The 16,304-nt window shown below is 41.1% G+C and overlaps 1 protein-coding gene across 1 annotated transcript in view; it reads left to right on the top strand.

Annotated features, from left to right (window-relative positions):
- LOC148874340 (glutathione synthetase, chloroplastic-like) overlaps positions 1-16,304 on the top strand; it is a 69,718-nt gene that overhangs the window by 9,098 nt on the left and 44,316 nt on the right. The window contains exons 3-6 of the mRNA XM_088965639.1: positions 10,952-11,027; positions 11,143-11,273; positions 11,502-11,624; positions 11,754-11,835. Of these exons, the coding sequence (XP_088821765.1) occupies positions 10,952-11,027; positions 11,143-11,273; positions 11,502-11,624; positions 11,754-11,835 (412 nt within the window). The remainder of the gene's footprint in view (positions 1-10,951; positions 11,028-11,142; positions 11,274-11,501; positions 11,625-11,753; positions 11,836-16,304) is intronic.

Raw genomic sequence — 16,304 nt, 5'->3', positions numbered from 1 at the left:
CACAGAAGCTTCTTGATTAAGAGCACACTGAAAAAGATGAGGAAAAGTTTCAGCTAGAGTCACATCCAAACGCCAAGGGTCCTTCCAGAACTTTGTTCTTTCCCCATTACCAATCTTAACAGTAATCCCTTCCATGAACACAGAGAAACTTTTCATGATAGATTTCCATGGGGAACTACCCCAACTTAGGGGAGGATCCCTGGATCTCCAGTTACCCCACTCCACCCCATATTTATCTACAATGAGAGATCTCCACCAAGCCTCCCTTTCAGCTGAGAACCTCCAAATCCACTTTCTTAGCAGGGCAGTATTGAAATTCTTCACTTTCCTAATGCCTAACCCACCCTCAGCCTTAGGAAGACAGACTTGATCCCAGCTTACAAGATGCACTTTTCTCTCCTCCCCCAACCCCTTCAAAGAAAATTCCTCTGGATCTGCTCCAATCTTTTGGCAACTTTGATAGGGATGGGGAAGAGGGAAAGAAAGTAAGTAGGTAAATTGGAAAGAGTGCTTTTTATTAGAATAACCCTACCCCCAAGTGAGAGATATCTAGCCTTCCATGCAGCCAACTTCCTTTCTAATCTTTCAATAACTGGGTCCCAAATCGATGAAGCCAAACAATTTGCACCCAACGGCAATCCCAAATATTTCACTGGGAGGAATTTAGTCTGACAAGCCAGAACCTCCGCACAATCAGCTAAATTAGATACATGACCCACTGGAATGATTTGACTTTTATTCCAGTTGACTTTCAGTCCGGTGATTACTTCAAACCAAGGTTCAAAGTATTGACACGTATCGGCCCATATCAGCCGATACGTATCGTTCCAAGACCCCTCTGATACGCCCCTATAGTGGGTGTGGAGGATACGCCGCTATTGGGGGTCTAACCGGTTCAAGTTGTGGAGGAGACCTAAACCGGCCCCCTGAATCTGTTTTGAAAAAAATAAATAGAGCATAAAAAAAAAGGTATCTATTCGCCCGGTACACCCATATCGGCGTATCGGGCGTATCAATATTTTGAACCTTGCTTCAAACCAAGATAGGATTCCAAGGACCAGCTCTAACTGGAATGTAGAAGCATCTACAAAGCATAAAGTATCATCTGCAAATTGGAGGATATTGATCTTTTCTCCATCAGGGGAGAATGCAAATCCTTCCCACTCACCAGATTCTGCAGCCTTTCTACAAAACAAAGTGAGAATCTCCATCTTAATTCTCTTTCCTAAGTAGTCATGGTTCTTTGAGATTCCTTCTCGTCCAAATCCTCTATCTGGGTCATCAAATTGGATTTCAGTTCCTCTAGTCTCTCAAAGTGGTCCCTATTCCAATCTCTTAAGTTCACCCTCAGTCTTTTCAGCTTCTTGTGAAATCTCACCCCTTTCCACTTCACCCCCCTCATTTCTTGACTCCACCACTCCTCAACCTTTTTTACAAAATCTAGGTGTGTTAGCCACATGTTTTCAAATATGAAGGATCTAGGTCCTCTCCTAAAAGGTTCTTTTCGTAACTCAGAGGCAATTCTAGGCAGAGCTTTGGATAGCAAATCTCTCCAATGGTTTTCCCAACTCTCATTAAATAGGAATCTATCCAGTTTCGAGTAATTTGGGTTTTCTTGGAAGTTGGACCAAGTGAAAAGTGTTTGCACAAGAGGAAGCTCCTTGAGCTCACTACAATTAATGAAGTCATTGAATTTTCTCATACCAGTTGTAATAAGTTGTTGGGGGTTATTTGTCTCATTAGTAAAGCGGGCTACATTGAAGTCACTACCCAAACACCAAGGACCCTCCCATAACCCTTGGATTCCATATAATTCTTCCCAAAATACATTCCTCTCCGTGTAATTATTTGGGCCATACACATTGGTTGACACCCGTACAAAGCCTTCATCCACCGATCTGAACTTTATACACATTGAAAAGCTTCCTATTTAACTCTTCGTTTGCCTCTACAACATCCTCTCTCCACAATGTGACAATACCCCCTGAAGCCCCCCAAGAGGGTGCAGAGACCCATCTTACTCCTCTTGACTTCCACACACTTCTGGCCCATCTTCTATTGAAATCAACTAATTTGGTCTCCTATAGCATCACAATATTAGGCCTATTCCTTCTGAGAAGATCCTTAATTAATCCTTTTCCTTGCACTCCCTAAGCCCCTCACATTCCAACTGATGATTTTCATGGAAACAGAATTTGATAGCCCATCTAAGGTTACAGGTTCCTACCTAGGAGCCTTTTTTCTTTCCCCTCTGCCATTGAACACAATGTCTCCTTCTATATCTGAAAGCAGCCTCTCTACCTCAGCTCTTTTCTTTTTTTTTTTTTTTTTTCCAATTATTTCCCCCTCCCAAATTGCTTGGACAGTATTTTAGGTTCTCATTCTCTAATGGGTTTTCCTCCACATATTCCTTTGTGTTCTTATACTCTCAAGTAAGGTGCAGATTTGCCCCCAAATCCTCTATAATTCCTCCTCCTGCAGTTTCTTCAAGAGCAGCTCTCCTCCCTTATTTTCACAGACTTTGTCCACACTCTCCCCACCCATCTCCTCTCTGCGCTTGTACTCCTCCAAAAGAGCACATATTAAGTTCCAAATTCTCTCAAACTTCTGCTTTTTTCTCAAGTAAAGTTCTCTCTCCCTTTCATCACAATCATTATCTACTCTCACACCTTCCCCTCCATTAGTTGTTCTTTCCTGTTGAGAAGCTAAGATACCTGTTCCAAGCACAAAACCCACATCAATACCATTAAACAAAAGGATAGACATACCTGGACCAATCCTTGTGTTTGAGGTCCCAGAAAAAGAAACAGGGTCTGCAACCAATCCTTGTGTTTGAGGTAAATGTGGGAGTGTATTAGATTCTATTAGTACTAAATTGGTGCATCCAAATCCACCTTAGACATTTGTCCCCCAACCACTGTATCTCCATTCCGTGAGAAGAGAGTCCTGTCCCTCTGATACGAAAAAGAGAGTGTGTTGTTCTATTGGAATGGGAATAGGCTCTTGGATAGGTGTACCCTGTTTCTCCTTTGTAAATTCTGCTAGTTTCACCACCACTTTTGGTGACCTTAGAGTCTTCAGACAATTCTCCTGGACATCTTCTAATGGGCCCAAAGCATCATCTTCTAAGAAGAGCAACTCTGTATCGAAACTTTCATCCTCTGAGAGACACATCGACTACCACAGATCCACACTACCAAGACTGATGGTGTCGTCCGAATCAGAATTTGAAATGGTCTCCTCCTCCGTAGAGCAGTCTTCCTCATCCAAAACTAGCTGACTTCGCCTGATACTATGGGGATTGCAACGATTTGGAGATAGTCTTTGGAGCTTTCTGGATGGAACCCACTGTAGAGAACTCCCGCTCTGGGTTGCTGCTGAGGTCCTATTTGCAGGGCTTTTTTTATCAATAACAGTGAATTTTATTAAAAGATTGAGAAATTACATAGCTAAGGAGCTAAAAATTCTTAACTCCCTAATACATCAATGTACACTCAAACGGTCAAACCGTAAATCAATTACAAAACAGCCCAAAAAATAGAGTTTCTGTTCACCCCTTGCCTAGCTAAACCATCTGCCAATGAGTTTGCACTTCTCTTTACCCATGTACAACTAACTTCAATGTCCTTAGTCAGCCACTTAAATTTCCTCTTTTCATTGTTGTAGTTCGAAAGCTTGGAGTTGTCCTCTTTTAACCAGTTCACTACAATTTTAGAATCACCTTCTATGATCAATTTATTAATATGCATGCCTTTGATCCTTTGTACCCCTTCAAGAGCTCCTAGTATCTCATCCCTCAAGGAATCTCCCACCCCAGTTGGACCAGAATACATAGCTAACAGATTCCCTTTTTCATCTCTTATCACTCCCCCTATTCTGAAGGGCCCTGGATTGCCCAAACTACTGCCATCAAAGTTCAGTTTTATAAAGCCATAGTGGAGGGGTCCAACAAGAACTTGATGCTTTCTTAGCTGAAGATGATTCTGCAATTTCCTTCCAATTCCTTAGCACCTCATCAACTGAGAAATCTGCAAACAATTCCAAAGTTTTCAACCAACATATCACCCTAATGTGAATAATCTCCAATATTACTTCCAAGCTTCTCTCTTTATCTAAAAAAATCCGTGAATTTCTCTCCTCCCAAACAGTCCAACATATTGCAGCCCTAACACATCTCCAAATGATCTTGGCCCATTTTTTTGGGTAGTTGGGCATGGAAGTAAATAAGCTTTGCACATTCAAAGGGGGAGTCCACTTGCACCCAAACAAAGAAGTAAACAATTCCCAAATGGCTTTAGCAAACTGACAGGAAATTAATAAATGGTATCCAGACTCACCATTAGATTTACAGAGGACACACCAATGAGGAGACAAACAACTATTGGGTCTTTTTCTTTGAAGTAAATCTCCTATATTAACTCTTTCTAGAAAGGCTTCCCAACATAAACTCCTAATTTTCGGAGGTATAGGTTGACACCACACCTCTTTAATAGGGAAGGACAGTCCAATAGAAGAAGGTTGTATTAGGGCCTTAAAGAAAGAGGCATAGGTGTAGGAACCCGAGGGAGTGAGTGTCCAAATTCTATTGTCTGTGTTTGTTGGCTCTAGGAAGATCTCTTCAAGGATGGATAATAAAGTTGAAATACAGCCCAACTCTGTGTCCCTGATATCTCTTCTCAAACCCAGGTTCCAAGTTCCAAAAGAATTCAGAAGGTGAGTTAGAAGGTACAAAGAAGGAGGAAACCGGTTCATTTTTAAGGGTAGAGATAGCAAAAAGAGTTGGAAATTGATATTTCAAAGGGGAATCCCAACCCAAACATGTTCCCAAAATTTAATTAGGTTGCCTGAGTGCAAGTCATACCTGATCCAGGGAGAGAACACAGACAAAATAGTTTGAATAGCTTTACAGGGAGATGCTCTTGTAGTCCTTGCTAGAATCCCAGAGTCCCATCCATTGTTTGCCACCCCATGAATACTTCCCACTATCTTAACCCAAAGTTTTTCTTTCTCCAATGAAAATCTCCATAGCCATTTCCCTAATAATGCTAAGTTCCTATTCCTTATGATCCCAATTCCCAAACCCTCCTTATTCCTACACACCACCTCCCACCTAACCCTATGGTCCTTCTTCTCATCCCCCAGCTCCCAGAGAAAATCTCTCATAAGTTTTTCCAACTTGCTAGCCACCCTAACCGAAATCTTAAAGACTGACAAAAAAAAGACAGGAAGTTAAGCTAGTGTGGACCTAATTAGCGTGATTCTCCCTCCAAGAGACAAATAGTTTTTCTTCCAATTGGCAAGTCTTTTCAAACCTCTCCACAACCGAAACCCAAAATTCATCTTTCTGAGGATTATCTCCCAATGGCAAACCAAGGTAGTTTAAGGGCCAATTAGATACTACACACCCCAAAATATCTACACTCACATACCTTCCCTTCCCCCATATTGACTCCAACTATACAACTTTTCTCAAAATTCACTTTAAGGTTTGACATTTGCTCAAAAAGTTGTATAGCGAACTTCAGGTTTCTGATCCTATTGAGATCCCCTCCATCACAAAAAAAGAAGTGTCATCAGCAAATTGCCAGTGTGTGATCGGTATGTTCTCTCTTCCAACTCTCCATCCCCTTATTAAATCCCTAGAATCTGCTTTGGAGATTAGTCTCCCCAACACTTTTGCGACTAATGTAAACAAAAAAGGGGAGAGGGGATCTCCTTGTCTAATCCCTCTCAAAGCTGGAAAATAGTCCACCACTGTTCCATTCACCAAGATGACGTAATGGCAATTCCTAATGCAACCCATCACCCATTTGCACCATTTATCTCCAAACCCAAAATTGACCATCACCTCCAACAGGAAAAACCAATCAACCAAGTCATAAGCCTTTCCCAAGTCCAATTTGCAAACCACCCCTTTTTTCCTGGATCTCTTTAAGTCCTCTAAACTCTCATTTTGTATATGTATTTGATCTGTTATTTGCCTCCCCTTCACAAAAGCTCCTTGGTTATTTGCTATGATTTATGGGAGCACCTTTCTAATTCTAATGACAGCACCTTAGTGATGATCTTATACAGGTTGTTAACTAAGCTAATCGACTTGTAGTCCTTCGAATGGTTTGCATCACTTTTCTTGGGTACCAAGGCAACGAAAATGGAATTTAGCCTAGGATTAATCACTCCTCTAGTATGGAATTCATCAAATACCAGCCTTAGGTCCTCTTTTAGTATCTCCCAACAATCTTGATAAACATCGTAAAACCATCTGGGCCTGGTGCTTTTGATCTATCCATAGAGAATACTGCCTCCTTTATCTCCTCCAATTCGAATTTCTTTTCCAGCCACTCCCCATCTTCTAGCTTCAATGTTGGCCATTCCAACCCTTCGAGCCACACCCTATTATTTAGGGGCCTTCTAAATATAGACCTAAAATGATCCGCAAATGCCCCTGCAATCTCTCTTTGATTGGAAATTGTTGCCCCTTCAGTCTCCAAACTTGAAATAATGTTTCTTCTCCTTCTTCAACTTGCCACAACATGAAAAGACTTGGTATTCCTATCCCCCTCTTTCAACCATTTGCATCTTGACTTTTGCCTCCAACTTATTTCCTCCTGAAGAAGATAGTCTTCTAATTGTTTGCACAATTTCCATCTTTGTTCCTTATCCTCTTCTGTTAGGCAGCCCCTCTCTCCTTTGCTATCCAAGACTTCAATTTATGCAATCATATTCTGCTTCCTTTCTTCCAATCTCCTAAACTCTAAAAGATTCCATTCCTTGATTCTAGCTTTCAAAAATTGGAGCTTTTTGTGAAACCGCATCCCACTCCATTCCACTGCTAGATTGCTCTCTAACCACCACTCTTTAACTTTCTTAATGAATCCTGGGTGTCCTAACCACATGTTTTCAAATCTAAATGGAGTAAGACCTGTATTTCTCACCTCCTCCTTACAAATTACAATAGGCCAGTGGTCGGAGGTCACCCTTGGAAGTGCTCAAGAGTTCAGGTTCCCCCAATGTTCTTCCCAATCATTTGAAAATAAGAATCCGTCCAGCTTAGAACAAATTGGACTAACTTGGAGGTTGGATCAAGTAAAACACCTATGTGACAATGGAATCTCTTTAAGTTCATATCAATGCCTATCGATGGAGCTCCTTTTTGCAGGGCTTGAGTGACAATGGGATCTCTTTAAGTTCATAGGCTCCCTATTCGTAGGGCTTGAGTGAACTCCTGTTTTTCTTCCTTCAAACTTTTCAGAAAAGCCTATAAGCTTGCAGCAATCCCTTGCCAACCTTGGCTATTTTTTCCTTTTGGGAAGCACACCAATTGTTTTTTACCCTTGGCAAAGAAATCTATAAGAGCAATGTAAAAACCTTTGTGGTTCCTTTTGCATTCCATTATGTACCTTCTTCCTGTTGCTGTAATTCTTTCCTTCCAACTTGGGTTCTTTCCTTTGTTTGCAGCCTCAACCAAAAAGTCTTTGAGCCATTCTACCGTCTCTAGTCCTTCCACCAATACAGTTTCCTTCTGCTTCTCCCGTACCTCCTTCAAACTAAGTTGTCCCTTGAGTCTTAGCTCTTCAAACAAGAAATCCTTGGCCTCCACTCTCAGAAAATGCCTCCACCTTGATGTCGCCACGAAACCTTCCATCCCAACCTTTATGAACTTTGTATCACGTTAAAAGCAATACAGATTACACGATTTAAGATAATTGAAGCATAAGATGCATTGCGAAGACTGAATATTTAAGGAAAAGAACATCCCCAAAAACATATCAACCAAGAAATATTAATAAATAGTAACTAAAAACAACACTGTTATGAACCAAAATCACATCAATAATCAACAAGAAAATACCCAAAAAGTAAATAACCACCTCAGTTTCAGGGGCTTCCTAGCTTGTAAGGGTTTGAGACAAGGTGACCCGTTGTACCCTTTCCTTTTCACATTGGTTGTTGATGTGTTTAGAAGACTTTTGTCAGAAGCAGACAGGGCTGGACTAATTAGAGGCTTGGAGATTAGGAAGAAATCAAGCTCCAGTAACCCACCTTCAGTTTGTAGATGATATCATAATTTTTTGTGAGGGATGTGATTTGTGGAGGGTAAGAAATTTGAGGAGTCTAATAGTTCTCTTTGAGAATGCCTCAAACTTGAAAATTAATTTCGAGAAGAGTTGTGTGGTGGGGCTAAATGTGCAGGGAAGGGATTTAGAGTCTATTGCTTCCTGTTTTAAGTCTTGTTTTTGCTTGGCCCTTGACCTATTTAGAATTCCCCCTAGGTGCAAATCCAAAGGAAACTAGGTTTCAGAATCTAGTGGTGGATAAGCTTGAAAAAAAGGTTGCCGGCATGGAAAAAGAACTATATCTCTCTAGGGGGTAGAATAACTTTGATTAGGGCTACACATGCCAACCTACCCATTTACTTTATGTCTGTTTTTAGGATACTTGCTAGGGAAACCAAGAAGATAGAAAAGATGATGAGGGACTTCTTGTGGGAGCCAAGCGAAGAAGAAGGGATCATTTGATTAGGTGGGAGCTGGTAAGTCGAAGTAAGGAACAAGGGGGCTTAGGGTTAAGGAACCTAGTTAAAAGGAAGCTCTTTTGGGTAAGTGGCTATGGAGGTGGCCTTTGGAAAGAGAGAGACTGTGGCACAAGGTGGTGGCTAGTATCCATGGCTGTTTTGAATTTGGTTGGGATGCTGGGATATCTCGACGGGCCTCACTCACAACACCTTGGAAGGCGATTTTTGGCGTCCTCCCAAAATTTCTCAAGTTTATAAGGTATGATGTTTGCAATGGTAATTTCGTGCTTTTTTGGGAAGATGTCTGGGTGGGTAACCAACCTGTAAAAGACCTCTACCCCTCCCTCTTTTCTATTTCCCTCTATAAAAAGGAGTCTGTCTCTAGGTTTCTTTCTTCCCCCATTCTTTCGTTGTCTCTTAATTGGGATTTTGGGTTTCACAGAGGTTTGAGGAATGAGGAATTTGTCTCTGTCTCCAATCTCCTACTTCTACTTGATTCTGTTTGTCTGGACCCTCTTAAACTAGATAGAAGAATTTGGTCTTTGTATTCGAGTGGCTCATTCTCTTGTTCTTCCTTCTTTAAGTCCCTTTGTTCTACTCCTTCCCCTTTGGTGTTCCTACTTAAAGAAGTCTGGTCAATGCCTATTCCACCTAAAATTATTGGGTTTTGTTGGGAAGTTTATGATGGTAAAATTAATATTGTGGATAACTTGCAAAAGAAGAGACCTTATTTTTTATTGTCCCCTAATTGGTGCATCTTATATAAAGTGCAGAATGAGGACTGTTTTCACCTATTGATCTCTTGCTCCTTTATTGAAGAGATATGGAATCGGGTTTTTATGCTATTTGGGTGCAGGTGAAACTTGCCATCTGAAGTAAATATGCTCTTCGACCTGTCTACTTTTGGATGGCCAACTAAGAGAGGGAAGTTAATGTGGAAATGTATTAGGGCAGCTCTCTTATGGACCATTTGGGAGGAAAGAAATGTTAGAATTTACCAGAAGGAGAGAAGCATTGCTGAAATAAAGGAGTGTATACTGACAAGGGTAATCCTTTGGTTAAAAACTACTGATCTCTTTGTGGATTACTCTAGTGATGATCTTCGAAGGAGTTGGGCAGCAGTGGCCTCCACTAAATCCAAGGAAAATAAACTTCAAGTAAGATGGATTTGGCCTTCGGAAGGGGTTGTAAAGTTGAACTTTGATGAAAGCAGTCAAGGCAATCCAGGACCTTCAGGTATGGGAGGGATCTTGAGGAATAAGGATAGTAATATTCTTTCCTTATTCTCAGGACCAGTGGGCTTTGGAGATTCAACAAGGGCTGAACTACTAGCTGCGGTACAAGGACTACAGATTGCCAACCAACTTGGAGTGACTAACTTGATAGTTGAAGGAGACTCTAAGGTGATAGTGTGATGGTTGTCGGACCCAGATACTGTTGTTTGGGGCTATAGGGACATCATCAAAAAAGTCAAATGGCTCACAAGAACCATGGTGATTAGTTTTCAGTGGGTTAGCAGATCAGCCAATACTATGGCAGACTCTCTAGCTAAACGAGGGGCTTCAAGGGATTCTTTGTTTTGGGCTACCTTGTAACAATCTGGAAAAAGAATTGGGATTGATCCATCCTTGAGGGGAGGCAACACCTTGTGCCTCCTCTTAGGGTGTTTGTTTCTATTTAATAAAATTTACAGTCATTCATCAAAAAAAAAAAAACAAAAAATCTGTATTACTTTTAACAGACAAGCCACCTAGGGAGACTGAGCAAGAAGTATTTACTGTATTATATACCGGGAACATGCAATTGTTTGGGATTGTTTGTATCTTTTTTGCAATTTACCATATTTATATTGACTACTTTCATATTTTATTAGAACCATCAAAATGGGATAAAAAGTACAAAGAAGAAAGTGACAGACAAAAGCAAGTAACCCATAGAAGAAGTAACAGGTCTCAACCAACCATTGAAAAAAGGCCCTGATCTAATAATAGCTACAAAAAAAAAATGCTACCTCACAAGACCATCCAATCCCAAAAGAAAGGGATAGCAACTCCCTAATAAAGCTAGCTTTATCAACTTCTGATCTCACAGGGCTGTCTGCTAGAATGTTAATTGATCTTTGTATCCAACTAAACACAATGCTCACTTTAGCTGCTAAAGGCCTAGTTTCCTGAACATGACGATGCAACAACTATGGACCTTCGACCTCTCCCCTCATTTTCACAACCACCTCACCTGTTTGTTTACATATGCATTTGTTCAGTTTATTCAGTATAAATTTCATTCTTAATTTTGGTTCTTTTGCATTTTCCTTCTGGTGTTTTGGTCTGTATAGTTTGAAAGTTTGCTTGAACTTGATTTGAAGTTTTTGTCTCGTGTGACTTGGGAGATCAATAACTGATTAACTACTTTTGCTCCACTTTCCTTGCATTTCAGAACTAAGAAAGTTGATATCTTTACCAGTAGACTCTTGGATATTCATTCGAAGATGTTAGAAATCAATAAGAAAGAGGTGATCTATTGTATTTAACATATAGTGAACTTGTTGTTTGGTCTAAAGGAAAGTGGAAATGGGGTATGCTGATAATGGTGAACAAATACTAAGCCTGTTTCAATCACTGTGACAGGAAATACGTCTGGGTTTTCATCGCTCAGATTATATGTTTGATGCTCAAACTAATCTACTATTCCAAATAGAGCTCAACACTATTTCATCTTCATTCCCTGGTCTTAGTTGTCTTGTCAGTGAGCTTCACAGGTTAAGTAATTCTCTATTTATCTTAAATCTTAGAATACTCGATACTTGCCCAATATCCTTTTAATTGGTTTTCTTTTGTCTAATATCCCTGTTTGTTGATACCATATTGCTTCTTACAGTCTATTGAAATGGGACAAGCGTATAACATGTGGAGGGATGTGAACACAGCAATAAAAAGTAATGAGGGATGACTAAAATGTATTTAAATAATAGATGTTCATTTTGCAGGAACTTACTTCGTCACCATGGAGAGCACCTTGGATTAGATCCAACAAGGATCCCTGCGAACAATGCTGTCGATCAATATGCAGATGCATTAGCTAGAGGTTGGAATGAGTATAATGATTCAAGGTTGGAGCTAACCACAATTGCTTTTCCTGCCTTTGTCTCTGTACTCGAGGAAGTCTATTACTCTATTATGAGGTTTTGCTGCCTTCTTTTTAAGATCAAGTGTTTCTAATTTTAGATTTACCTGTACAGGGCTGTCATTATGATTGTGGTCCAAACTGAAGAACGTAACATGTATGACCAACATTGGCTTTGTTTCACGTTGAAGGAGAAATATCCTTTTTATCTTCAGAATTGCCTCTTTTTGTTAAATTTATAAATTGAAATTTAGATGTTTCAAAAGCAATAACAACTTATAGTCTAAGATTCTCAGTATGGATGGTTGGGTACATGCACAGATATTTTTGAGTCAAGTGGGGAAATGACTGTTCTTTACCTGAGTCCAGAAATGGATATAGATAGATTATACATAAGGGTGTTCCCATCTTTGTGCTATATATACAAGAATGCAATAGTTACAAAGTCCTAACTCCTTTGGTAATATTCCTTATAATATACTTCACATACCTATGCCATATATACATGAAGACATATATGCTTATATACATAAACATTCAGTCTTGCACATATTCATTTCTTTACGTTTTTATATATGTTTGTTTGTTTATGCACAGATAATGGTTTCTAATCCAATCAATTAGAGAAGCTCCTTAGATTACTCTACCTATTTCTGCAATTAGAGAAGCTCCTTAGACTAGTAGCTGAAACTGTCCCACTAACATCAGTTACAAGGAACACTCAAGCCTTACAACACTCCCCCTCAAGCTGGGCTGAAGATGTCTATCATGCCCAGCTTGTCACATAGCTCATTGTGCCGCGAACGCGGAAGTCCTTTTGTGAGGACATCAGCAAGTTGTTCCTTGGAGTTGACATAAGGGATACAAATTCCCCTTTTTTCTAATTTCTCTTTTATGAAGTGCTTATCCACCTCAATATGATTAGTCCTCTTATGTAGGACCGGGTTGCTGGCGATGTTTATTGCAGCCTTGTTGTCACAGTAAAGAGACATAGGATTATGAACAGCAACTCCAAGCTCACCTAGGAGGTTCTTTAGCCAAAGGACTTCAGCCACCCCATGTGCCATAGCTCTATACTCAGTTTCTACACTTGATCTTGCTACCACACTTTGCTTCTTGCTCTTCCAGGTCAGCAGATTTCCTCCCACAAATGTGCAATACCCACTAGTGGACTTTCTATCATCCACGTCTCCTGCCCAATCAGCATCTGTAAAGACTTCCACCTTTAGGTGATTGTGTTTACTGAAAAGTAGGCATTTTCCTGGATGTTTCTTTAGGTATCTAAGGACTCTCTCTGCTACCTCCATGTGTGGCTTCTTAGGAGAGTGCATAAACTGGCTCAGAACTCCAACTGAATAGGCAATATCTGGACGGGTCATGGATAGATAAATCGGCTTTCCCACTAACCTTTGGAACTGCTTTACATCTTTCAGAGGTTCACCAATACAGTCACCTAGCTTGTGGTCCGCATCCATAGGGGTGTCTGCCAACCTTGCACCTAACTTACCTGTATCCCGTAATAGATCAAGGGTGTATTTCTTTTGAGAGACAAAGATACCCCTTTTTGAACGGGCAACTTCGATCCCACGGAAATACTTTAGGAGTCATAGATCTTTCACTTCAAATTTGGATGCAAGGAATTGTTTCAATTTCTGTATCTCTGAACTCCAACTCCCTGTAATGATGATATCGTCTACATACACTATCAATACAACAACCTGCTCCTGACATCTCTTCACAAAAGTGTATGATCAGACTAGCATTGTTGGAACCCCATCTCTTGAACTGCCATGTGAAACTTACTAAACCAGGCTCTGGGATACTGTTTTAAGCTGTAGAGAGACTTCTGTAGCTTGCACACCTTGTTTTCACTTCGCTTGGCAGAGAATCCAGGAGGTTGAACCATGTATACCTCTTCTTCCAAGTCACCATTCAGGAAGGCATTCTTTATGTCCAATTGATGCAATTCCCAGTCAAAGTTAGCAACTAAGGATAGGAGAACCCTAATGGAGTTCATCTTAGCCACCGGGGAAAAAGTCTCATTATAGTCAACTCCATATACCTGTGTGTATCCTTTGGTTACTAGTCTTGATTTGTACCTTTCAACTGTTCCATCTGCCTTGTGCTTAACTGTGAACACCCATTTGCACCCCACGGGTTCTTTCCCCTTTGGAGGATCCACCAATTCCCAAGTCTGATTTTTGTGGAGGGCATTAATCTCCTCCTTCATGGCATCTATCCACTCATGGTATTAAGGCTCCTGCAACATTCTTGGGAACAGGAATGCAGTCAACTGCCGATAGGAAGGCTCGATACGAGGGAGAGATGTGGTAATAGGAAACAAAGTGGGTAATGGGGTGTTTGGTAGTGCACGACCTGACTCCCTTTCGTTGAGCAATAGGGATGTCTAGGTCGTCCACAGTGGGAGAAGGGTTAGGGGTTGGACTTACCTCCTGGGATTCTGATGATGTCAGTTGCTCAGTGTTTGGCTGCTCCACATTTCTATCACACTGTTGATCTCTCCAACGAGTACGCTGGAAGACACAGAAGGGAGTGAGGTCCGGAAAAGGAGGAGACACCTGAACCTGCTTCTCCTCTTCCACACTACGGCTCTCCCCCTGAGGAGGGAAGAACGACTCGGACTCAAAGAAGGACACATCCATAGACAAAGTATTTACGACTGACTGGATCAAAGCATCGATACCCCTTTTGAGAGGATGGGTACCCCAGGAAGACACAAGGAATGGACCGAGGGTCTAACTTACCTTTGGATGGAGACAAATCATGGACAAAGGCCCGACAACCAAAGACTCTCATGGGGATGGAAAATAAAGGTGACTGGGGGTATAGTAACTGATGAGGGGCCATGTAATTCAATACTCTGGAGGGTATGCGGTTGATGACCTACGCAGCTGTAAGTATAGCATCCACCCAAAACCTTTTTGAGACATTCATGTGGAACATCATCCCGCGGGCTATCTCAAGGAGGTGTCTGTTTTTTCTTTCTGCAACCCCATTTTGTTGTGGTGTTCTGGCACATGAGCTTCTATGAATAGACCCATGGGAGGCGAATAACACATTTAGCTCCCCATGGAAGTATTCCTTCGCATTATTGGATTGGAAGATCTGTATTTCAACATGGAACCGTGTAAACACCATCCTCTGGAAGTCTTGCACTATCTTTGGAACCTCGTCTCTGCTACGCATAGGGATTACCCATGTATAGCGAGAGTAATCATCAATCAATGTAATAAAATACCGATATCCACCCTCAGAGGTTACATTTGTAGGCCCCCATACATTAGAATACACAATATGAAAAGGAACATTTGATCTTTTATTGCTTGAATGAAAGGTTGTTCTACATTGTTTACTCAATTGACACGTTTGTCACATGAACTCTGACGCTGAACACAACTTAAATAAAAGTGAAAACAAACATTTTATTACTTCGTAAGAAACATGACCTAAACGACTGTGCCACAACAAAATTTGATTCTTATTTGACCGACTATGTAACTTTGAGGATGACACGGAAAGATCAGCTTTGTTGTCGAGAATGTAGAGACCGTCCACCAAGCTTCCTCTACCAATCGTCCTTCCAGAAGTTGGTTCCTGAAAAACACATGAATTAGCAAAAAAGGTTACACTACAATTTAAAGAACTTGTAATGCTACTAATTGAAAGCAAATTTATGGGAAGTTGAGGGACATGCAATACACAATTCAGGTTAAGGCCATGGGGAAGGGATATCGATCCTTGACCTGCAATGGAAGAAAAGGAACCATCTACAAGTCTCACTCTATCCCTTCCTGACAAAAGGCTATAAGAATGGAATAGGTTAGGCTTACCGGTCATGTGATTTGAGGCCCTGAGTCAATAATCCAAGGGGAATCTGTGGGAGTGACATGGAATGCAGAAGCCACATTACCTGAAGTAGATGCAAAAGAGGTAGAGGGAGTACCAGTGACTAAGCTGTCCAATTGCCGCAATGCCCTACCATAAGATTCCAGATGCTCTCTGAATGAATTCATTATATCCTCCTTGGGGTCAGGTTTATTAGGAGGGTCCCGGGTACTACCGGCAACCTGGGGTTGCCACATGTGCTGCACTCGTTCTTTTCACATGACCTTTGCCCTGTTCTTGATTCTTTGCTGCCCACTTGGGTTTCCCATGGATGTCCCAACAGGTGTCACGTGTATGTCGTGACTTTCTACAGTGGGTACAAAAGAATTTATCTTTATCATCTGCCTTCTTAGGATCACCTTTCTTCCCTGTTGGGTTGTTATTCACCGCAGCCAAGGCAACTTGTTGCTCCCCCTCAGCTGTAACCATCATACTTTGCCTGCTTTCTTCAGATTGGACAAGGGAGTATACTTCGTGTACTGTAGGCAATTCTTTGCTTCCTAGAATCTGCACCCTTAATGGTTCATATACAGGGTTCAGCCCTAACAAGAAAGCAAACACTCGTTGCTGAGAGATCAGCTTCCTGTAGGCCTTAGCATCATCATGATCGTGCTTCCACTCTATGGCCTGATAATGGTCCAACTCCTTCCATATGGAGGTAAGAGCTGAATAATATGAGGACAAGCTACGGTTTCCCTGTTTACAGGTAGAGGGCTCAGCTTGTAGTTGGTAAATCTTGGCATAATGCCTTTGCTTAGAA

Source organism: Nelumbo lutea, chromosome 1 (assembly GCF_056320005.1).
Source record: "Nelumbo lutea isolate HS-2025 chromosome 1, American lotus-T2T, whole genome shotgun sequence".
NCBI lineage: Eukaryota > Viridiplantae > Streptophyta > Magnoliopsida > Proteales > Nelumbonaceae > Nelumbo > Nelumbo lutea.
The sequence above is the reverse complement of the archived record's forward strand: the minus strand, read 5'-3'. Positions and strand labels throughout refer to the sequence as shown.